General features: G+C 37.2%; 1 protein-coding gene across 5 annotated transcripts in view; it reads left to right on the forward strand.

Annotated features, from left to right (window-relative positions):
* FAM13C (family with sequence similarity 13 member C) overlaps window positions 1-24,962 on the forward strand; it is a 166,107-nt gene that overhangs the window by 83,470 nt on the left and 57,675 nt on the right. For all 5 annotated transcript variants that reach the window (XM_088019808.1, XM_028124012.2, XM_028124013.2 and 2 more), the window contains one exon: window positions 3,223-3,286. In XM_088019808.1, coding sequence (XP_087875934.1) covers window positions 3,223-3,286 — 64 coding nt within the window. The remainder of the gene's footprint in view (window positions 1-3,222; window positions 3,287-24,962) is intronic.

The following is a 24,962-nucleotide window of genomic DNA, read 5'->3' on the forward strand; positions in this document are numbered from 1 at the left end:
GGAGAGGAAGAAGCAGACTCCCTGCTGAGCAGGGAGCCCGATGTGGGGCTTGATCCCAGGACCCTGAGATCATGACCTGAGCCTAAAGCAGATGCTTAACTGACTGAGCCACCCAGGTGCCCCAAGGAAATCCCAGGTTTTGTCTTTTTCAGCTTGCTTATTCATAAGACTTTGATCATTGTTAATAAAATATACCATGAATTATCATCATTTATAATTCTATTATTGTATTTTTCATATATGATTCTAGAATCCATGTGTTATTGTTAATACAGCTAGCAGTAGTATCGTGAATTATCCTATGAGGTAGCTGCTATTATCCTCACTTTACAAATGAGGGAACCAAGCCTTAGAGAGGTTGATATCTTACCTATGGGTACACACACCTAGTAAGTGGTGGATCAAGAAGTCATTCTTAGATCTGGTTCCTTCTGTTTCTTTATTTACCCATCCAAAGGCATGCACTGAGTGTGTACCATAGGCCAGGTACCATGCTAGGCTCTGGCCACACAACAGGGAAAAAAAATCAGTGCAGAACCTGTGACTACTGCACATCACAGTTACCATTACCACAACCCCTCTGCTGAACATACTATAGAGTGCCAATTCTAGGGTGAGCCCTGCTCAGGTATTTTTACTTCCCTATCTCAGCCTTGCTTCAAGCTGCAAATATCTAAATCTAAACTCATGAATTGCCTCTTTCTGACAACTGCCTGCTGTCCTCACCAAAATTACATATTTTTCTACCTCCATTAGAAAAACCACCTGTCATCTTTCTAGTCACACAGTCTCAAAACTTTGGAACAATTTTGATTATCCCATCTTTTATTCCATACTTTCAATACACACCCAAGACCTCTTGATTTTTTCTTAAGATTTTATTTATTTATTTGAGAGAGAGAGAAAGAGAGCATGAGGTGGGGAGGGGCAGAGGGAGAAGGGGAAGCAGACTTCCTGCTGAGCAGGGAGCCCGACATGGGGTTCAATCCCAGCATCCGGAGATCATGATCTGAGCCGAAGGCAGACACTTAACCGACTGAGCCACCCAGGTGCCCCTACCTCTTGATTGCTTTTAATCCTTGAAAATATGTCTCTTGTTTCTACCTTCCCAATTCCTTTCTACCATTTTAATATCAGCTTCTATACCCTGATCCTTCACTTCCTAAAATTAGCCTCAGGACTGGATGTTAGTTTTATCTTCTGCTTCAGATTCCACTGAATTGTAAGTCTCCTAAAGGCCTAGAGTCTGCTTATTGATTATCTCCCCAAAACTATACCAGGTGCATAGGAGACATTCAAATGGCTATTAAATTAAAGCAACTTTGATGCTTAGACCACAGTTCTTAAACTTGATCTGGAGGTTTATTTGGAGTTATAAGTACTTTTCTTGGAAGATCATGTGAGTATATGGTAAGTAGGCTATTCTCTGCATCTCAATAATGTATATTTTTAACAACGTATATTTCTGCTTTTTTTCCATTAATGTTTACTATCTGTGTATTTGTTTTACTGTCTGCTAGCACCAAAGCTCTAGAGACATTTATGGTTAAACTATAAACTGGTAAATATTTTTTCCATTAAAGAATACCACTTCCATTTTTCTGGTGCTACCATAACTCTATAGAAACACAATTTGAGAACCAGTGTATCTTACAAAGAAATTATGAGCCATTCAAAATTTTAGATGTTACTGGATTGGACACATTAACTCCTGTGCCTAAGAGAGTTCCCCCATTTGTGGGATAGAGCAATTTAGGATTTTCTGAAGCCCTGATATTACTGTGTTTGCAGCACAGGGAATTGATGGGGATAGAATGGGTGTGCCAGTGGTCTTCCTCACTTTCTTTTCCCACTTGAGTGATCTCTCCCTGAGCTCACTGTTGGACCCTTAACCTTCTCACTTAGTCAGGAGAGACATGCTGGTTTGTGTAGATGTAGTAGAAATCAGTGTATTCTAGACAATTTTGTTTACCATCTCCTTACTTTTCTCATTGGAAGCAAATTGTTTGCACAGTTAGGTGCCCTTGGACTGAACAAATTTTGCATTCTTAAGAATATTTTGAAGAAGTTATGCTTGTGGCATTTCTAAATGTGCATCATGACTTAAAGAAATCATTTATCTTGTTGACCCTTCAGAGGACATATATACTTTCTTCAGGACTCAAATTGAAGCTGATTAATAACTGTAAATAATTATGTCCCCAAATAAATCTTTTTATAAATGACTTAATGGTGACTAAATCTTTTATTAAGAAAGCAGGCACTTTTATAAGGATAACTATAATTTAATACACTTATTATATAATAGCATGCAAACTGCTGCAGAAAAACTTGAATGTTATGTAATAGATACTATTAGATCATAACATTTGACAAATCATGATTTTGAACTCAGCATCTGCCTATAGTGAAATTTTGCTTTTTTGTATTTAAATTTTAAAAATGGATTCAGAGTAGATATGCCTTATTTCAAGTCATTTTCTTTTATTCGAAACTATGGAGTGGCAAAACCCAGCTTCATCATGTTACCCAGAAATTATTCTGTTTATTGTGTTAGTTAAAAGATAGGATGAAATTTCCAAATGCTGTCTTCAGTGAACAAATGCTATCTTTCTGTACTGACTGCATCAGATCTATCAGATCATGTACACAAAAATCTTTTTAATTAATGAAACAATATTAAATTTGTATTAGGTACTGAGGATTCAGCAGTGTAGAAAATGGACATAATCCCTAATTTTTCAGAGCAATGAAGAAATGCCAATAAACAGGTTAATTTCAGATCGTGATAAGTGTGAAGAAGAAAATCTATGGACAGTGTGATAGTGTAGGGAGGGCTGCTTCTAGTTAGGGACATCAGGAAGTCCTGTTGGGAGGTGACATCCTGCTTATGATGGAAGGGTCAGTTTTATGAAGATCTGGGGGAGAGCAGTCTGGGGTAGTAATTAGGATGGTTTGAACAGGGAACCAGCACTATGTATTCAAGAAACCAAGAGAAGGCCAGAGAGGCTGGAGTGTAGGGGCCAGGGTGTGAGTGTTAGGAAGTGGGGCCAGGCACACTGGCAGAATTCAAGCATTGTAATGTGTTGCAGACTATTATGAGGAGTCTGGATTTTATTCTGTGGGCAGTGGGACACCACTGAAGGTTTTGTAGCTGCCAGCCTCAAATGCACATTGAAAGATTTCTTTTAAATGGAAATAACTTTTCTTTGTATTTTACAGAATCGACCAAAGGGCTGCCATTTGGTCAAAGGACAATTTTGAGACTTGTCAGGACTTAAATGAGGTAGGTTGCCATCACTGTTGGTTGTATGAAATGAATTAGCCAATCATGAATTTTATTATTCTTTTTTCCTAGTATTAGGAATTCTTTCTGATTAAAACTTTAAGTGTTTTTGCTCTTAAGTGAACTTGTTTTCCCTTTAGCTCTTTGGGTAATGTTTTTCCTCACTCTGGAGCAAATATATTTAAAATATTATCTGAGAGATTGCTCACTACATCTTGGACCTAAACCAAGTCCAGCAGTCCTTTCATTATTCTGTTTTCAACTTTGCTTCAGGATTGGATAACCATGGCTGTGGCAATTACATTTGTAACACTTTCTCTTAATCTTATTCTCTCTCTCTCTCTATTTCTAATGGCTTTTGTAGTCTCAAATGTAATCATGCTTACTATTTATCCATGGAGTATGATATAGTTTGGTGTTTGCAATATGGTCTTTTTAGTATATTTTGAAACACTGAAGTCCTATTTTCCAATCCAAATGGTTTCTCACCAAACCGGACATCACTATGTTAATGTTTGTTCTAAATTTTATTTGAAATAGATAATTTAATTCTCCTGTTGGAAATCAGTATAACATAATTAGGATCCCTGTTATTATGAATGCTTTGGCTTAAGACCTTGGTTTGAAATACTGTCTAGTTTCCATTGCCCTTACTTTATTATAAAGGAGCAGTGGGTGGTATATCTGATTAGGATCATAGCAAAAGGAATGAAAAGACTTGATGCTCACATACCAGGAAGAAAGATGATGGACTTGAGGCAAATTGTTTATTTGTCATTTGAAGATTGATCTCTTCTCCCCCTCTAAGAAAAGGCAATTAATTAAATTTAGGGGATTTTCTTTTTCTTTTTTTACTTTAGAAATTGGCAGAAATGAATAGCCAAAGGTATACCAGCTGCCTGATTAAATCAAGTTAAATAAGTAACTAAAGTTGTGGAAAATGACCTAAAGTTAACAACACAGAACACTGCTTGTTATTTATTTGTGCATAGAGACAGTCTTCAAATTCCCCAATCTCACTCATGGTAACAAGAGTGACAAAGAGTTTAAGAAAAAATAGGCAAGAGCCTGAATCAATGAACACATTGTGAACAAGCAAAATGCTAGCTATAAAGAAGTACTGATTTGTTTTGACATAAGTGACTAGAAAAATGAGGTGATTCTAAGAGTCAGCTTGTGATAGGTTTTAAGTATTTGGGAGAAACTCAGATTTGTGAACTAGAAACCCATGAATGCTGAGATTACTTGAGCATTCTGAAATCAGAGATGCAAAAAGATCTATTTGAAAATCTGCTTTCCTGTATTTCTTCGCTGTATTGTATTGGCAAATTTCATGAAATGTTCCGGTTTACTGCTCTGGGATTACGTGGGTGCAAGAGCATTGAATAGAGACACGCATTCAAAAGAGAAGGCAATGCCCTATTTTAAATGTGTGCTCTTCCATGTTAGGGTAGTGCTGCTGATCCAAACTGGTTGATAAGAGTGAGTGAGTGTGTGCTCAAAGTGTTTTGTTCCACTCCAGGAGTAAACTGTGTGGGATGTGTATTCCAATCCATATCCTTTCATGCAGTTTCTGTTGTGACTGAAATTTGGGGGCCAGAGGAAACCCTAGAAAAGCTTGAATGGGGGTAGTATGAGTAGATCCAAGGCCATGCAGGGAGGGTCGATGTCATTGATGAAGACATCCTATAGAGTGGATATATATTTAAATGGTTTTTTCTCAGCATTTCCCAAATGTAGGGAAAAGCAAACTCTTTTATGGAAGAACCCCATCATAACATTTCTTTAGGCAAGAATCCTATGGAACACAGGTGGAAAACACTGCTTTAATATTTTTAATTGAAACAGAAAAAGAATATATAATAGTGCATATATTCTAAATGTACAGCTGGCTGAACTAGATTAAGAAACAACATTATCAGCATCCCAGACACACCTGTATAATTCCTTCCAGTCACTACTCTCCAATAAGGATAACTATTTTTCAGACTAAAATAGATTTGTTTTGTCTATTATTGGGCTTTTCATAAATGCATTATATGTACTTTTTTGTATCTGGTTTCATTTACTCAGTATTATGCTTCTGAGATTCATACATATTTAGCATGTAGTTTTAGTTTTCTCCTTGCTGTTACCCATTGTATGTTTTTTCCCCTAGTTTTTGACTATTATGATAAGTTGTAACTGATAACATTTTTTTTATTAACTGCTATTTGTTCTCTGTTCAGCTGACTTTTTACAGGAGTATTCCTTCCATCTCTAAATGTAAATGCAAGGTAGATTTTTTTGTTATGTTAGCTGTCTTCATTCCTCTTTGTTCCTTTCTTGTATTTATTTACCACTGCCCCCCTCCCTACCACACACACACAGCCATCTAGTTCTCTAAAATGAACCCATCAGTTCTATATCTGCTTTCTTTCTTCACATCAATTGCAAGTCTAAAGTCAAAAGAGTTTCTTGCATCTCATGAGAAGATGGTCCACAAATATTTTCCAGACATTTCCATAGACCCTAATGCTGTGTATATACAATAAAAATTTTAAGATGCTACGTATGTGCTTTATATTTTCCTAAAATTTCATATCTGGTAATTTACTTCTACTTTTTGAACTTTTTAATTATACTTGCTCTGTCACAGATAGATGGGCCTCAGCTGTGGTTTGGTTCCAGAGCTGGCACTTGACCCAAGGTCTCCTATACTCAGTAAGGCAATGCATGGTATGATGTATCTATAGATAAGGTGTACTCTCCTACTTTCCCAGTGAACTGGCTACAAAGTTCAATATTTTTTTAAGTAGGCTTCACACCCAACATGGAGCCCTCCTAGTGAACTGGAAAACTCACTCACTTATTATTTCCACTTGGCATGAGTATGGATTTGATTCTGGCTAGTCTCACTTTTCTTAAGCCAGTCTCAAGCTACCAATCTTTGACCTTGGGTCTCTTGATAGGACTTGCAACCCCATCACATGAGTTTTGGTGCCTCTGAGACTATGTTATAGGAGTTTGTTTCTGAAAAACTGAGTAAGTTTCCCTGCTACAATTGAGCTAAACTGTCAGATTTTTCCTCTGTAAGACATCAGGAGGTTTTATCTGTGGGGTCTTCTGGATCATGATTGGAAAATATTCTAGACTTGAGATCTATCAATGTCTCTCATCCATCTTTTTTTTCTTAAAGATTTATTTATTTGAGAGAGAGAGTAGGGGGAGGGGCAGGGGAGAAAGAGAATCCTCAAGCAGACTCCTGCTGAGCACAGCCTGACACGGGGCTCAATCCCAGGACCCTGAGATCATGACCTGAGCTGAAATCAAGAGCTAACCACTTAAACAACTGAGCCACCCAGGTGCCCCAAACAATGTCTCATCCATCTTTATCCTTGGTTTTAGTTATACCTCCATATCCATATGATTGATAAGCACTCAATAGATCAAAAAGTTGAAGGGTAAAATGAGAACAAATATTGTTTTCCTTCTTCATATCCTAGTAAATCCCCTTCTCACCTCCATTTCCAAATAAGAAAAATAACAGATGTAGAAAGAAAACTAATGGGTCATCTCTTCCCTGAGAAAGCATGGCATATTGGGTCTTCAAACCACTTTTTCTATTAGAGACTGTATATCATAAAGCATTACAGCAACTTCTTTTAGTTTTTCAATTGTAAAATTGGGGCAGGAACTTTTGAATTGGGTTAATTCTAGGAGCCCTTTCAGTTTTAACATTCACTGATTCTACCCCTCCCTTCTCCCCCCCCCCTTTTTTCCATTTTCCCAATGCTTGTAGAATTTAGTCACAGGTTCCCATCAAGGATGAACAAGGCAAACCATTCCAGTTACTGAGGGGTAAGATCTCAAGGCCAATCACCCGAAGGCCTGGTTTGGGGAACAAATACTAGATCTTCTCTGTTACTTTCTTCTCTTGAACTCTTTTCTCACCGTAAGTTGCCTTTCTTTAGTGATATACTTGTATTCCTTTCCCTTTAGTTTTTGCATATCTATTACTGCGTTTGATTTGTGGTTACCATTAGATTTGTACATAACATCTTCTGCATATAGCAGTCTATATTAAGTTGACAGTCACTTAAGTTTGAACCCTATTCTTTACTTCTTTCCCTCCATGTTTTAGGTATATGGTGTCCTACTTTACATCCTTTTAGTTTGTAAGTTCCTTGACTGATTTTTACAGATATACTTATTTTTACTGCTTTTGTACTTCCTACTTTTTTACTCTTACTTATGGTCTTTCCTTTCAACTCACAGAGTCCCCTTTCATATTTCTTGTAGGGATGGTTTAGTGATCATGAAGCTGGTTTAGCTTTTGTTTGTCTGAGAAACTCTTTTATCTCTACTATTCTGTGTGATAGCTATGCTGGATAGAATATTCTTGGCTGCAGATTTTTCCCATTCAGTACTTTGAATAGATCATGCCACTCTCTTCTGGCCTATGGAGTTTCTGCTAAAGTCCACTGATAGCCTTATGGGGGTTCCCTTGTATGTAACTATCTTCTTTTCTCTTGTCACTTTTAGCATTCTCTCTTTATCACTACTTTTTACCATTTTACTTACTATGTGTCTTGGTGTGGACCTCCTTGGGTTGACTTTGTTGGGGGCTCTCTATGCCTCCTGGATCTGGATATCTGTTTCTTTCCCCAGATAAGGGAAGTTTTCGGCTATTATTTCTTCAAATAAATTTTCTGCTCCCTTTTATCTCTCTTTTTCTTCTGAGCTCCCTATAATGTGAATGTTATTATGCTTGATAGAGTCATTTAGTTCCCTAAGTCTATTCTCATTTTGCATAATTCTTTTTCTCTCACCTGGTCAGCTTAATTACTTTCCATTACTCTGTCCTCCAGGTCACTAATTCATTCTTCTCTTTCCTCTAGCCACTATATATTCCATCTAGAGCATTTTTAATTTCATTTATTGTGTTCTTCATCTCTGATTTTTTTTTAATGTTTTCTATCTCTTTGTTAAGTATCTCACTGAGGTCTTCCACTCTTCTTAAGTCCAGTGAGTATCTTTATGATCATTACTTTAAATTCTCTATCAGGCATATTACTTACCTCCATTTAGCTTAGGTCTCTTGCTATGGTTTTGTCCTGTTCTTTCATTTGGGACATATTCCTCTGTCTCCTCATTTTGTCTAACATTTGGTATCTGTTTCTCTGTGTTAGGAAAGTCAGCTGTCTGCTGCTCTTAAAAGGAGTGGGGGTGGTGTGCGTTTTTAACAAGGTGGTATTTGCCTTTTCCAGAGGGGATGCAGCTACTGTTGAGACTGAGCCAACTGGGGCCATTCTGCGAAGTGTATAGGGGTAGGGTGGGTGCCATACCTATAAGTTTTGCATGCTGGTCATCTTCTTCCACAGGGGACATGCCACTGCTGCCAAGACCAGGGCTAGCCAGGGCCTGATCCACAAAATACACATGGGCAGGGCACACAGTTTTAATAAAGTGTACACATCTTTGCAGGAGGTGACCTGCTGCTGCTACAGCCGGATGGAGACCTTGCAAAGCATGCTGTCTGGAGACATCGTGTTGGCAAGTTTTGTACTGGTCTTCTGGGAAAAGGGACTCACAGCCCCAGAACTGAAGCAGGCCAGTCTGGAGGGGACAGGGCATAGTGTAAGCAAGTTAGGTAGTAAATGCTAGGGCTATGCTGGTTCCCACAGGTGGCCATGTGTTTATGCTGGGGGTAGGAGAGGGAAATGGCACCTGCTAGCTCCCTCATTCCTGGAGGAGTCTTCCAGTGAAATCTGCCACTCTAGAACATACTCTGCAATTAGTAAATAATTCTCCCTTCTATATGCCCCAGGCATTTTTCAAACTGCTGCTTCTATATCTCCATGAGCTGTTTGTTGTGTTGTCTCTTTAAGGGCAGGACTCAGTTTCCTCTTGCCCTCCTGGCTCTCCCAGAGCTGAGCCTACTGATTTTTAAATTTCCAGGCTTTCAGTCCTGCCGGTTGTAAGAATGCATGAAATTTGGCCCTTATATACAATGGAATATTACTCAGCCATCAGAAAGGATGAATACCCAACTTTTGCATCAACATAGATGGGACTGGAGGAGGTTATGCTAAGTGAAATAAATCAACAGAGAAAGACGATTATCATATGGTTTCACTTATTTATGGAACATAAGGAACAGCATGGAGGACATTAGGAGAAGGAAGGGAAAAATGAAGGTGGGGGAATCGGAGGGAGAGATGAACCATGAGAGACTGTGGATTCTGAAAAACAAACTGAGGGTTCTAGAGGGGAGGGGGGTGGGGGGATGGGTTAGCCCGGTGATGGGTATTAAAGAGGGCACGTAGTGCATGGAGCACTGGGTGTTATACTCAACCAATGAATCATGGAACACTACATCAAAAACTAATGATGTACTGTATGGTGACTAACATAACATAATAGAAAAAAGAAAAGAAAAACAAAACAAAACAAAAGAATGTCCAAAAACTGAAAAAAGAAAGTAGACCAATTTTCACATTTGTGGTGCCCCTTTTTGAGCCTATATGCATGTGTCTATATGTGTGTTTCCATGTGAAAAATTTGATTGTCTTTTTATTACTATCCAAAGTTTAGCATATAGATATTTTGGCCTCAAGTCATATAAGAACTCAAGGTGGTACTTACTGTTTAATTTGAAATCTTTCTCCCTCAAAATTGTCTTAATTTTGAGAAAATAATATAATAAGAGGCTTCTTCAGGCCTTTGATACTCCTCAGTTAGCTAAATGGTATTATTTCTGAAGGAATAGTCAGCTATATTTTTCTATTAAAATACAAACCCCATCCATAGGGTTTGTCTGTAGTTTGGAATTGAAGATTTTTCTTGTTTTTTTTCAAGTATCTGGGATTTTTCTCCTGGTGACTAAAAGTCACTTCAACCTGGCTTTAATAATAACAGGATTTTATTGACTTACATAGTTGGACATTTTAGGATCAGGATAGGCTCTGTGCATGGCTAGATCCGGGGATTAAAAAGCTGTCATGTAGATGCCATCTCTTAGCTCTGCTTTCCTATATTGGATTTTTTTTTTTTTTTTTTTTTAGGTTGACCTTTCTCTAGGGACATTATTCTTACAGCTAGTAATTCCAGTATATATTAGTTTTCTAGTACTGTGTAGTAAAAGCTTAGTGGTTTTGAATGCCTATTTATTAGCTCATAGTTATGTAGGTCATAAGTCTGGGTGGATTCACTTGGATTCTCTGCTCAAGGTCTCACAAAACTGAAGTGAGGCATCAGCAGCAATAGGGTCTTATCTGGAGATTCTGGAGAAGTTTCCATGTCCAAGCTCATTCAGGTTGTTGCCTGAATTCAGTTCCTTGGGGCTGTAGGACTGTGGTCCCTGTTTCCTTGCTGGTCTTCAGCTGGGGGGCAGCTGTCAGCTTTTAGAGGCTACCTGCATTCCTTTACACATGGCTGCTTTCATCTCAAAGCCACCAATATCACACCAAATCTTTCTGTGCTTCAAATCTCTCTGATGTTGTCTTTTGCCACCAGCTGGTGGAAACCCTGCTTTTAAAGGTCTTCCCTGATGGGGTCAGACCTATCCAAATAATGTCTGTATATTTCTTTGGCCAGTGAGTTAAGATTTAACTAAATCTGCAAAATCCCTCATAGCAGCATCTAGATTAGTGTTTGAATAACCAGGTACAGGAATCTTGGGCCATTCTGCCTACCACAGAGTGAAGGAGTCTCTTCTTTCTAACTCCAAAAAGTCCTATACTTCAGTTTCATTTATGTAGCTTGGGGCATAGAGTTGCTTGCTGAACCAGTCACTATGACCTTGGGGTTTGGAATTAAATGATTGGCTAGATGTAGACTACATTTCTCACTTTAGATCTGGGAGTGCTGTATCAGAAGATGGGTAAATAAATGGATGCTGGACTGCATAATATTGGTCTCTGAAAGCATGATATCCAAGATAATTTTCTTGTGTGCTGGACCACTTAAGCATGTCATTTGGCATTTTTTTGGTATATATATTTCATATATATATATATATATATATATACCATTATATATTCCATTCCCCACATCCCTGCTGTAGTAGAAGAACTTTGTCATCTCCACTTTTCAGGGAGATAGGAACACATATCAACTTAATATTTTATAGTCTGGCCTTGCTAGGGTTTGGTATATTTTGTCCTTTTTAGGACATTATTGGCTTTCTTGGGGCTATAAAACTCAGATTTTAAAGCAGGCAGAAAATTAATTTTTTAGTTTTCTAAAAATATTAGTATTTGAGGAAATGGCTAATACTTTCCAGTGTGACCTGCCATCTTTACAATATAGATAGGTAATATATTTCATCTGACATGTGATTTTATGATTTTTAGTGGGACAGTTATTGATTTCTAATATTCATTGAATTTTAGAATAATAAAGTGGTTAAAGTAGTGTCATCAGAAAAAATAAAGGGCCTAAGGCCCAGCATAGTTGTATGGTTTGCCCAGAGACACAGAATGAGCCAATGGTAGATTTGAGATTAAAAGCTCCTATGGGGTCTGTGCTATGCCATATTTTATGGAGTTTAGTTTTTCTTTCTTTCTTTTTTTTATTGAGGTATAATGGACATTCAGTGTTATAGTAGTTTCAGATGTACAATGTAAGGATTGACACTTGTGATTTGACACTTGTGTACATGGAGAAATGATCATCACAAGTCTAGTCATCATATATCATCATAAAAATTTACAAAAAAATTTTTTTCTTGTGATGAGAACTTTCAAGACACTCTCCCAGAAACCCTCAAATATGTACAATACAATTGGCTATAGTCACTATGCTGCACACCCCATCCCCATGACCTATTCATTTTACAACTGGAAGTCTGCACCTCCTGACCCCATTCACCCATTTTGCTCACCCCCAAATCCCCCAATAGAGTAGCAACCACCACTCTGTTCTTCCTATCCATTAATTTTGTTTTATTTGTAGATTTCACGTGTAAATGAGATCGTATGGTATTTATCTGACTTATTTCACTTAGCATAATATCTTCAAGGTCCATCTGTGTTGTTGCAATTTTATTTTAATTTCATTCATTCATTCATTCTTTATTTTAATTCCAGTGTAGTTAGCATACAGTTTTATATAGTATATATATTAATTTCAATTGTACAATATAGTGATTCAAGAATTTCCTTTATTATTCAGTGCTCATCAAGATAAGTGTATTCTTAATTCCCAAGATTTCATTCTTTTTATGGCTGAGTAGTATTGCATTGTATATATATATTTATTTGGTATATACACATATATGCCACATTTTCTTCATTCATTTATTGATGGGCACTTAGATTGTTTCCATATTTTGGCCACAAAATAATCCTGCAATGAATACAGAGGGCACATATATCTTTTTGAATTAGTGTTTTCATTTTCTTTGAGTGAACACCCAGAAGTGGAATTGCTGGATCATATGGTAATTCTGTTTTTAATTTTTTGAGGAACGTCTGTATCATTTCCATAGTGAATTTACACTCCCACCAACAGTGCATGATGGTTCCCTTTTCTCCGCATCCTTACCAATTGTTATTTCTTCTCTTTTTGATAATAGCTGTTGTAATGGGGTGAGGTTATATCTCATTGTGGTTTTGATTTGCATTTCCCTGATGATTAGTGATGTTCAGCATGTCTTCATATGTCCGTTGGCTGTCACTATATCTTCTCTGAAAAAATTGTCTATTCAGATCCTCTGCTCATTTTTTAATTGGATTTTTTTGCAATTGAGTTTTATAAGTTCTTTATATATTTTGGATATTAATCCCATATCAGATATAATTTGTAGATGTTTTCTCCCATTCAGTAGGTCACCTTTTTATTTTGTTGTTGGGTTTCCTCTGCTGTGCAGAAGCTTTTTAGTTTGATATAGTCCCACTTGTTCATTTTTGTTTTCGTTGCAGTACAGGAGGATTCCCTTTTCTCTGGATCCTTGTCAACACTTATTTCTTATCTTTTTGACACTAGCCATTCTAATTGGTGTGAAGTGATATTTCATTGTGGTTTTGATTTGCATTTCTTCGATGATTAGTGATGTCAAGCATCTTTTCATGTCTTTTGGCTATCTGTATGTCTTTGGAAAAAATGTCTATTTAGGTCCTCTGCCTATTTTTTAATTGGATTATTTGTTTTTTTGGTGTTGAGTTGTATAAGTTCTTATATATTTTGGATATTAACCCTTTATAGGCATATCATTTACAAATATCGTCTCCCATTCACTTGGTTGCCTTTTTGTTCTATTGATGGTTTTCTTTGCTGTGCAAAATCTTTTTATTTTGGTGTAGTCCCAATAGTTTATTTTTGTGTTTGTTTCCCTATCCTGAGGAGACATATCCATAAATATGTTGCTAAGGCTGATGTCCAACAAATTACTATTGTTTGTTGGAAATTTTTTGATTACTTATTTAATTTCATTACTAGTAATCAGTCTATTCAGATTTTCTTTAGGCATTCTATGGTATCAGGTCTCATAATCAGGTCTTTAATCCATTTTGAGTTTATTTTTGTGTATGGTATATGAAAGTGATCCAGTTTAGTTCTTTTGCAGGTAGCTGCCCAATTTTTCCAACACCATTTATTGAAAAGACTATCTTTTCTTCATTGTATATTCTTGCTCCTTTTTTTATAGAATAATTGACCATATACGTGTTGTATCCCAAAGATTTTGAACTTTGCTTTCACTTTTATTTGTCTTCATGTAGATTTTGATTTCCTCTTTGATTTCTTCTTGATCTCTTAGTTTAATAGCATGTTGTTTAGCCTCCATGTATTGTGGTTTTTCCATATTTTTTCTTGCAACTCATTTCAAGTTTTATATTCTTATGAATGAAAAAGATGAATGACATGATTTCAGTCTTCTTAAATTTACTGAGACTTTTTTCCTAACCTGTTATTTGTCCTGGAGAATACTCCATGTGTACTTGAAGGCAATGTGTATTCTCCCATTTCAGGATGGAATGTTTTGTATATATCTCTTAGGTCTATCTGGTCTAATGTTGTTCAAAGCCACTGTTTACTTGTTGATTTTCTAAAATCTGGATGATCTACCCATTGATGTAAGTGGGATGTTGAATTTCCCTATTATCACTGTATTCCTGTCAGTTTCTTCCTTTATGTCTGTTAATATTTGCGTTATGTATTTAGGTGCTTCTATGTTGGCTGTGTAGATATTTACAATTGTTAAATCTTCTTGTTTGATTGATCCTTTTATCATTATGAAGTGCCCTTTGTCTCTTGCTACAGTCTTTGTTTTAACATCTATTTTGTCTGATATAAATATTGCTAGTTTAGCTTTTTTTTTCCCTTCCATTTGCATGGTATGTTTTTCCATCCTTTCACTTTCAATCCTCATGTGTCTTTAGGTGAGTCTCTTGTAGATAACATATAGTTGAATCTTGTTTTTTTTTTTTTTAATTTATGAAGTCACCCTATGTCTTTTGATTGGGGCAATATGTCCATTTACATTTAAAGTAATTATTGTTGTGTCAATAAAATACTTACTGACATTTTGTTAATAATTTTCTAATTACTTTTTAGTTCTTCTCTCTTCCCTTTTGGTCTGATGGCTTTCTTTAGTGTTATGCTTGGATTAGTTTCTCTTTATTTTTTTGTGTGTATTGTAGATTTTTTTGTTTTTTAATTTCAACTTTAGTTAGTTAACATACAGTGCAATAGTGGTTCTGGAGTAGAATTCAGTGATTCATCACTTACATACAATACCCAGTGTTCATCACAAGTGCCCTTTTTAATATCCATCACCCATCTAGCCCATCCTCCACCCACCTCATTCCATCAACCCTCAGTTTGTTCTCTATTGTTAAGAGTCACTTATGGTTTGTTTCCCTCTCTCCTTTTTTCTTTTCCTTCTTCCCATATGTTCATCTGTTTTCTTTCTTTAATTCCACATATGAATGAGATCATATGGTATTTGTCTTTCTATAACTGACTTATTTCACTTAGCATAATACACTTTGGCTCCATCATGTCATTGCAAATGGCGAGATTTCTTTTTTTTTTTTTTTTTGATGACTAATATTCGTGTGTGTGTGTGTGTGTGTATGATGTGGTATCTATTAGTCTTGATCCATCATCAGTTGATGGACATTTGGGTTCTCTGCGGAGTTTGGCTCTTGTTGATAATGCTGATATAAACATTGGGGTGCATTTATCCGTTTGAATCTGTATTTTTGTTTCCTTTGGGTAAATACCTAGCAGTACAATTCCTGGATGGTAGGGTAGTTCTATTTTTAACTTTTTGAGAACCTCCAAATTTTTCTCCAGAATGGCTGCACCAGTTTGCATTCCCACCAGCAGTGCAAGAGGGTTCCCCTTTCTCTGCATCCTTGCCAACACCTATTGTTTCTTGTGTTGTTAATTTTAGTGATTCTGACAAGTGTGAGGTGGTACCTCATCATGGTTTTGATTTGCATTTCCCTGATCATCATGATGATGTTGAGCATCTTTTCAAGTGTCGTAAGCCATCTGGATGTCTTCTTTGGATAAGTGTCTATTCATGTCTTCTGCCTATTTCTTAACTGGATTATTTCTTTTTGGGTGTTGACTTTGAAAAGTTCTTTATTGATTTTGGATACTAACCCTTTATCAGATATGTCATTTGCAAATATCTTCTCCCATTCCATAGGCTGCCTTTTCATTTTGTTGATTGTTTCCTTTGCTGTGCAGAAGCTTTTTATTTTGATGAAATCCCAATAGTTCATTTTTGCTTTTGTTTCCCTAGCTTCTGGTAACATATCTAATAAGAAGTTGCTGTGGCCGAGGTCAAAAGAGGTTTCTGCCTGTGTTCTCCTCTAGAATTCTGATGGTTTTCAGTCTTACATTTAGGTCTTTCATCCATTTTGAATTTACTTTTGTGTATGGTATAAGAAAGTGGTCCAGTTTCTTTCTTCTACACATTGCTGTCCAGTTTTCCCAACACCATTTGTTGAAGAGACTGTATTTTTGCCACTGGATATTCTTTCCTGCTTTTCCGAGGATTAGTTGACCATATGGTGATGGATCCATTTCTGGGTTCTCTATTCTGTTCTATTGATCTATGTGTCTGTTTTTGTACAAAGACCATACAGTCTTATGATTACAGCTTTGTAATATAACCTTGAAGTCTGGAATTGTGATGCCTCCAGTTTTATTTTTATTTTTCAGAATTGCTTTGGCTATGCAGGGGTCTTATGTGGTTCCATACACATTTTAGCATTGTTTGTTCTAGCTCCAGGAAAAATACCAATGGTATTTTGAAAGGGATTGCGTTAAATATGTAGATTGTTTTGGGTAGTTATAGACATTTTAACAATGTATATTCTCCTAATTCATGAGCATGGAGTGCTTTCCCATTTCTTTGTGTCCTCTTCAGTTTTTTCATATGTGTTCTATTGTTTTCAAGTACAGAGGTTTTACCTCTTTGGTAGGTTTATTTCTTGGTATCGTCCGGGTTTTGGTGCAATTGTAAATGGGATTGATTCCTTGATTTCTTTCTCTGTGGCTTCATTATTGATGTATAGAAATGCAACAGATTTCTGAAAATTGATTTTATCTCCTACTCTAGCAAGTTTTTGGTGGAGTCTTTCAGGTTTTCTACATAAAGTATTATGTCATCTGCAAATAGTGAAAGTTTGACTTTTTCCTTGCCAATTCAGATACCTTTTATTTCTTTTTGTTGTCTGATTGCTGAGGCTAAGACTTCTAGGACTGTGTTGAAGAGTAATGGTGAGAGTGGACATCCTTGTCTTGTTCCTGACTGTAAGGGAAAGGCTCTCAGTTTTTCCACATTGAGGATGATATTAGCTGTGGGTCTTTCATATATGGCCTTTATGATGTTGAGGTATGCTCCATCTATCCCTACTTTGTTGAGGGTTTTTATCAAGAAAGGACACTGTATTTTGTCAAATGCTTTTTCTGCATCTATTGACAGGATCGTATGGTTCTTATCCTTTCTTTTATTAGTGTGGTATATCACATTGTTTGATTTGCAAATATTGAACCACTCCTGCAGCCCAGGAATAAGTCCCACTTGATCATGGTGAATGATCCTTTTAATGTACTTTTGAATTCAGTTTGCTAGTATCTTATTGAGAATTCCTGCATCCGTGTTCATTAGGGATATTGGCCTGGAATTCTCCTTTTCAGTGGGGTCTTTGTCAGGTTTAGGGATCAAGGTAATTCTGGCTTCATAGAATGAGTTTGGAAGTCTTCCTTCCATTTCTATATTTTGGAACAGTTTGAGAATAGGCATTAATTCTATTTAAACGTCTCATAGAATTCCCCTGGGAAGCCATCTGGCCCAGGATTTCTCTCTGTTGGGAGAGATTTTTGATTACTGATTCAATTTCTTTGCTGGTTATGAGTCTATTCAAATTTTCTATTTCTTCCTGTTTCAGTTTTGGTAGTTTGTAAATTTCTAAGAATTTGTCCATTTCTTCCAGGTTGCCCAGTTTGTTGGCATATAATTTTTCATAGTATTCTTTTATAATTGTTTGTATTTCTGCAGTGTTGGTTGTGATCTCTCCTCTTTCATTTGTGATTTTATCTATTTAGGTCCTTTCCCTTTTCTTTCTGATAAGTCTGGCTAGGGGTTTATCAATGTTATTCATTCTTTTGAGGAACCAGCTCTTAGTTTTGTTAATTCATTCTACTGGTTTTGTTCGTTTGTTTCTATATCATTTATTTCTGCTCTAATCTTAATTTTATCCCCTTTTCTGCTGGCTTTATTTGCTGTTCATTTTCTAGCTCCTTTAGGTGTAAGGTTAAATTATGTATTTGAAACTTTTCTTGCTTCTTGAGGTGCATGATGTATATGGCAATACAAGCCTCCCAAAGGTTCTGGACTGTTGTGTTTTCATTTTTATTTGCTTCCATGTATTTTTTTTTTTATTTCTCCCTTAATTTCCTGGTTAACCCATTCACTCTTTCTTTTTTCTTTTTTTAATTTTTATTTATTTGTGTATTTATTTATTTATTTTTATTTTATTATGTTATGTTAATCACCGTTCATTACATCTTTAGTTTTTGATGTAGTGTTCCATGATTCATTGTTTGCATATAACACCCAATGCTCCATTCAATATGTGCCCTCTTTAATACCCATTACCAGGCTAACCCATCCTCCCACCCCCCCCCCCTCTAGAACCGTCAGTTTGTTTCTCAGAGTCCATAGTCTCTCATGGCTCATCTCCCCCTCCGATTTCCCCCCCTTCATTTTTCCCTTCCTACTATCTTCTTTTTCTTCTTCTTCTTTTTTTTAACATATAATGTATTATTTGTTTCAGAGGTACAGGTCTGTGATTCAACAGTCTTACATAATTCACAGAGCTCACCATAGCATTGCCAATGTCTATCACCCAGCCACCCCATACCTCCCACCCCCCACCACTCCAGCAACCCTCAGTTTGTTTCCTGAGATTAAGAATTCCTCATATCAGTGAGATCATATGATACATGTCTTTCTCTGATTGTCTTATTTTGCTCAGCATAATACCCTCCAGTTCCATCCACGTTGTTGCAAATGTCAAGATTTCATTCCTTTCAATGGCTGCATAATATTCCATTGTATATATATACCACATCTTCTTTATTCATTCATCTGTTGATGGACATCTTGGCTCTTTCCATAGTTTGGCTATTGTGGACATTGCTGCTATAAACATCGGGGTGCACGTACCCCTTTGGATCCCTACATTTGTATCTTTGGGGTAAATACCCACTAGTACAATTGCTGGGTCGTATGGTAGGTAGCTCTATTTTCAACTTTTTGACAAATCTCCATACTGTTTTCCAGAGTGGCTGCACCAGCTTGCATTCCCACCAACAGTTCACTCTTTAGTAGGATGTTCTTTAACCTCATGTTTTTGTGGTCTGTCCAAATTTTTTCTTGTGGTTGACTTTAAGTTTTATAGTGTTGTGATCTGAAAATATGCATGGTATGATATCAGTCTTTTTGTACTTGTTGAGGGTTGATTTGTGACCCAGTATGTGATCTGTTCTGGAGAATATTCCATGTGCACTCAAAAAGAATGTGTATTCTGCTGCTTTAGGATGAAATGTTCTGAATAAGTTCTGTTAAGTCCATCTGGTCCAGCGTGTCGTTCAAAGCCATTGTTTCTTTGTTGATTTTCTGCTTAGATGATCTGTCCATTGCTGTAAGTGGGGTGTTAAAGTCCCTTACTATTATTGTATTATTATCAATGAGTTTCTTGTTCTTTTTTAAAAAAAATATTTTATTTATTTATTTGAGAGAGAGAGAGAGCAAGCATAAGCAGGGGGAAGAGGTAGAAGCAGAGGGAGAAGCAGATTCCCTGCTAAGCAAGGAACCTGATGTGAGACTCGATCCCAGGACCCTGAGTTCATGACCTGAGCTGAAGGCAGATGCTTAACCAACTGAGCCACCCAGGCACCCTCTTGTTCTTCTTATTAATTGATTTATATATTTGGTGCTCCCATGTTGGGGGCATAAATATTTACAATTGCTAGATTTTTTTCCTTTTTTTTTAGAAAGGCAGAGAGATGGGGAGAGGGGCAGAGGTAGAGGAAGAGAAAGAATCTTAAGCAGGCTCCCTGCCCAGAGTGGAGCCTGATGTGGGGCTGGATCTCACAACTCTGAGATCATGACCTGAGCTGAAATCAAGAGTTGGACACTTAACCAACTGGGCCACTCAGGCACCCCATACAACTGTTGGATCTTGATGGATAGATGCCTTAATTATGATATAATGCCCTTTCTTCATCTCTTTTTACAGTCTTTGTTTTAAAATCTAGTTTGTCTGATATATGTATGGCTATTCCAACTTTCTTTTGACATCCATTAGCATGATAAATGGTTCTATCTGCAGGTGTCTTTAGGTCTAAAATGAGTCTCTTGTATATATAGATGGATTTTTTTTTTATCCATTCCGATAATCTGTGTATGGATTGGAGCATTTAGTCCATTTACATTCACAGTGATTATTGAAAGATATGAATTTAGTGTCTTTGTGTTACCTGTAGAATTAGTGTATCTGGTGATGTTCTCTGTCCTTTCTAGTCTTTAGTACTTTTGGTCTTTCTTCTCCAATCAAAGCATCCCCCTTAAAATTTCTTGCAGGGCTGGTTTAGTGGTTATGGTCTCCTTTAGTTTTTATTTGTTTGGGAAACTCTTTGTCTCTCCTTCTATTCTGAATGACAGCCTTGCTGGATAAAGAATTCTTGTCTACATATTTTTTTCCATTCAGCACAGTGAATATTTCCTGCCACTGTCTTCTGGCCTGTCTCGTTTTTATGGGCAGATCTGTTGCAAGCTTGATCTGTCTCCGCTTGTAGGTTAAGGAATTTTTTTCCCTTGCTGCTTTCAGGATTCCTTCCTTGTCTGTGTATTTTGTGAATTTTACTATGATATGCCTTGGCGATAGTCAGTTTTGTTGAATTTAGTGAGCATTTTGTGTGCTTCTTGGATTTTGAGGTCTGTGTCCTTCCCCAGATTAGGGAAGTTTTCAGCTATAATTTGTTTGAACAGACCTTCTGCCCGTTTTTCTCTCTTCATCTTCTGAGATTCTTATGATACAAATGTTATTACATCTTAGTAAGCCACTGAGTTCCCTAACTCCACCTTCATGATTCATTACTTTTCTTTCTCTTTTCTTTTGAGCTTCATTATTTTCTGTAATTTTGCCTTCTGTATCACTGATTCGCTCCTCTGCTTTGTCTGTCGTGCTTTTTATGGCCTCCATTTGTGTTTGCATCTCAATTATAGCATTTTTAATTTCAACCTGACTAGATTTTAGTTTTTATCTCTGTAGTAAGGGATTCTCTCATGTCTTCTCTGCTCTTTTCAAATCCAACTAGTATCCTTATAATTGTTTTTTTTTAATTCTAGCTCAGGTATCTTACTTATATCTGTATTGATTAAATCCCTAGCCATGAGTTCTATTTCCTGTTCTTTCTTTTGGGGTGAATTTCTCCATCTCATCATTTTGTCCAGAAAAAAATAAGAAAGAGAAAAAAACAAAAACAAAACAAAACAAAAAGCAAACAAAAAAACAAAACCAAACCTAGATCTTGGGTTTGTTTTTGTCTGCTTCTTAAAAGAATCTAGATCTCAAAATACAAAGATATATATTTATATATTCCACATATATATGAAAGGAAACAACAAAATAAAAAATATATTAAAATATATATAAATAAAAATGAGAAAGATTAATAATAAAAATTTAAAAAGGAATTGAAAAAATAAGAAAATAAATGAAAAATAATAAAAAAATAATAAAAATAAAAAGGAAGCTATATCCTGTTTCCTCTAGAGCTGAAGCTTTGCAGCACTGTTTTCAGTAGACTTGTGAGCAAGCAGTTTTTGCTGATCTTCTGTGGGAAGAACCTGCTGTGCTGATTCTCAGGCTGACTCGTTTCAGTGGAAATATGCCTCCAGGTGTAAGTGACACTGGCGTCCACTAGGTGGCGCTGTTTTGTTCTCTGAAGGCTTTCAGCCCTGATAAGGGTAAATATAATGGCACCCCTCTCTGTAGCCCTGGAGCTGAAAGTTCACACCCCCCACCCCCACACTCTTTATAGAAGAGCAATCGCTCACCTCTGTTGTGTTCTATTTCTCTCTGAACCCTGCGTCCCTCCCTGCCTGCGTTTTTTTTTTTTTAATATTTTATTTATTTGACACACACACACACACACACACAGCACAGGAGGGGGGAGCAGCAGGCAGAGGGAGAGGGAGAAGAAGGCTCCCCACTGAGCAGGGAGCCCAATGCAGGGCTCAATTCCAGGACCCTGGGATCATGACCTGAGCCGAAGGCAGACAGACGGCAACCAACTGAGCCACCCAGGCACCCCCACCGTCCCAGCTTTTTTATCCCAGGCATGCGATCAAATTTCAATATTCCAAATTTTAGGGACTCCCGGGGCACAGACCTGTACTGTTCCTCTAGGGGAGGGTCTTGCAGTGCTTTAGCTATTTCCCAAGTGGTCCCAAGAAAGCTGTTGCCACATGGCACAGTGGTTGACAGTTTATGGTAACACAGAACAGAAAACTAGCACCAAGACCCACTGGCCCCAGGTAGCTTTTCTCTTCCCATGCCTGGGAACAGTGTAGCACCTTGGTGCCACCTGATCTTGTGACCCAGAGGATCCTCAGACCACGTTGTCACTCCTGGGATTCCACCCCAGCAAGCCACTTGAGCACCTTTAAGCCAGGCACATCCCCCACTGTAGTGGATTTCTAAAAGTTCAGATTTTGCACTCCACTCCTTATAATATTTTGTGGTATACTCCATAAGCCGGCTCCTTTCTCGCCACCATATCCACAGTTATATCTCCCCTAAGACTATTCTCCTCACTTCCTACTTCCAAAAGCTGTTTGCTTTTCTACTTGTAGACTTGCAGTTTTTGTTCTCTCCCTCCTCTGATTTCTTGAGTGTTCTGAATGCTTTGATAACTATCTAGCTGTGTTTGAAGGACAAGATAAGCTTAGGGTCCCCCTACTCCTCTGCTATCTTAATTCCTCCTCTGCCATACACTTCTCTATTATAGGTTTTTGATTTGTGGTTACCATTGGGTTTTTATATAACACCTTACATATATAGCATATATATTAATTTGATGGTTGCATAAGTTCAAACACATTCTAAAAGCACCAAATTTTTACTCTTCACATTTTATATATGTGATATAGTATTTTACATATCTTTATTTTTTGTATGCCTGAACTCGTTCTTGTAAATATTATTCTACTGCTTTTGTGTTTTAACCTTCGTATTGGCTTTATAAGTGACTAATCTACTACCTTTACTATATGCTCGCTTTTACTTGTAAATTTTTTTTCCTTTCATACTATTTTCCTCTAGTGATGACCTTTTTCTTTCCATTTAAAGAATTCCCTTTAACATTTCTTGTAAGGATGATATAGTGCTAATACATTCCTTTGACTTTTGTTTGGGAAACTATGTCTTCTTCTATTGGGAATGATAATCTTGCTAGGCAGAGCATTCTTAGTTTTAGGTATTTTCCTTTCAGTACTTTGGAATATACCATGCCACTCTCTTCTGGCTTGCAAAGTTTCTCCTGAAAAATCGGCTGATAGTCTTATGGAGTTTCCCTTGTATGTAACTATTTCCTTTTTTTTTTTCCCCCCCCCTGCTCTTAAAATTCTCTATTGTTACTTTTTTGCCATTTTAATTATGTGTTGTGGTGGGACCTCTTTGGGCTCATCTTGTTATAGTCTCTCTGTTCTTCCTAGACTTGGATATCTGTTTCCTTTTCTAGATTGAGGAAATTTTTGCTTATTATTTCTTCAAATAAGTTTTCTGTCCCCTTCTGTCTGTTTTTTCTGGGATTCCTATAATGCAAATGTTATTACTCTCAGTGATGTCACTGAGTTCCTTAAACCGGTTTTCATTTATTATTTTCTTTTCTTTTTGCTGTTCAGCTTGGTTGTTTTCCATTATCCTGTATTCCAGATCACTGATTTGTTCTTCTGCATTCTCTAATTTGCTGTTGATTCCCTCTGGTGGATATTTTTTTTTCTAATTTTTTTATTGTTATGTTAATCACCATATATTACATCATTAGTTTTTGGTGCAGTGTTCCATGATTCATTGTTTGTTCATAACACCCAGTGCTCCATGCAGAACGTGCCCTCCTCAATACCCATCACCAGGCTAACCCATCCCCCTACCCCCCTCCCCTCTAGAACCCTCAGTTTGTTTTTCAGAGTCCATCATCTCTCATGGTTCGTCTCCCCCTCTAACATACTCCCCTTTTCTTCCTCTCCTGTTATCTTCTTCTTTTTCTTTTTTCTTAAAATATGTTGCGTTATTTGTTTCAGAAGTACAGAACTGTGATTCAACAGTCTTGCACAATTCACAGCGCTCACCGTAGCACATACCCTCCCCAATGTCTATCACCCAGCCACCCCATCCCTCCCACCCCCGACCACTCCAGTAACACTCAGTTTCTTTCCTGAGATTAAGAATTCCTCATATCAGTGAGGTCATGTGATACATGTCTTTCTCTGATTGACTTATTTCACTCAGCATAACACCCTCCAGTTCCATCCGCGTCGTTGCAAATGGCAAGATCTCATTCCTTTTGATGGCTGCATAATATTCCATTGTGTATATATACCACCTCTTCTTTATCCATTCATCTGTCGATGGGCATCTTGGCTCTTTCCACAGTTTGGCTATGGTGGACATTGCTGCTATAAACATTGGGGTACACGTACCCCTTCGGGTCCCTACATTTGTATCTTTGTGGTAAATACCCAGTAGTGCAATTGCTGGATCGAACGGTAGCTCTAATTTCAACTGTTTGAGGAACCTCCATACTGTTTTCCAGAGGGGTTGCACCAGCTTGCATTCCCACCAACAGTGTAGGAGGGTTCCCCTTTCTCCACATCCCCGCCAACATCTGTCGTTCCCTGACTTGTTAATTTTAGCCATTCTGACGGGTGTGAGGTGGTATCTCATTGAGGTTTTGATTTGGATTTCCCTGATGCCGAGCGATGTTGAGCACTTTTTCATGTGCCTGTTGGCCATTTGGATGTCTTCTTTGGAGAAATGTCTGTTCATGTCTTCTGCCCATTTCTTGATTGGATTATTTGTTCTTTGGGTGTTGAGTTTGATAAGTTCTTTATAGATTTTGGATACTAGCCCTTTATCTAATATGTCATTTGCAAATATTT

Source organism: Eumetopias jubatus, unplaced genomic scaffold, assembly GCF_037043125.1.
Source record: "Eumetopias jubatus isolate StellerSeaLion01/CBP00866 unplaced genomic scaffold, mEumJub1_p1.0 scaffold_17, whole genome shotgun sequence".
NCBI classification, from domain to species: domain Eukaryota; kingdom Metazoa; phylum Chordata; class Mammalia; order Carnivora; family Otariidae; genus Eumetopias; species Eumetopias jubatus.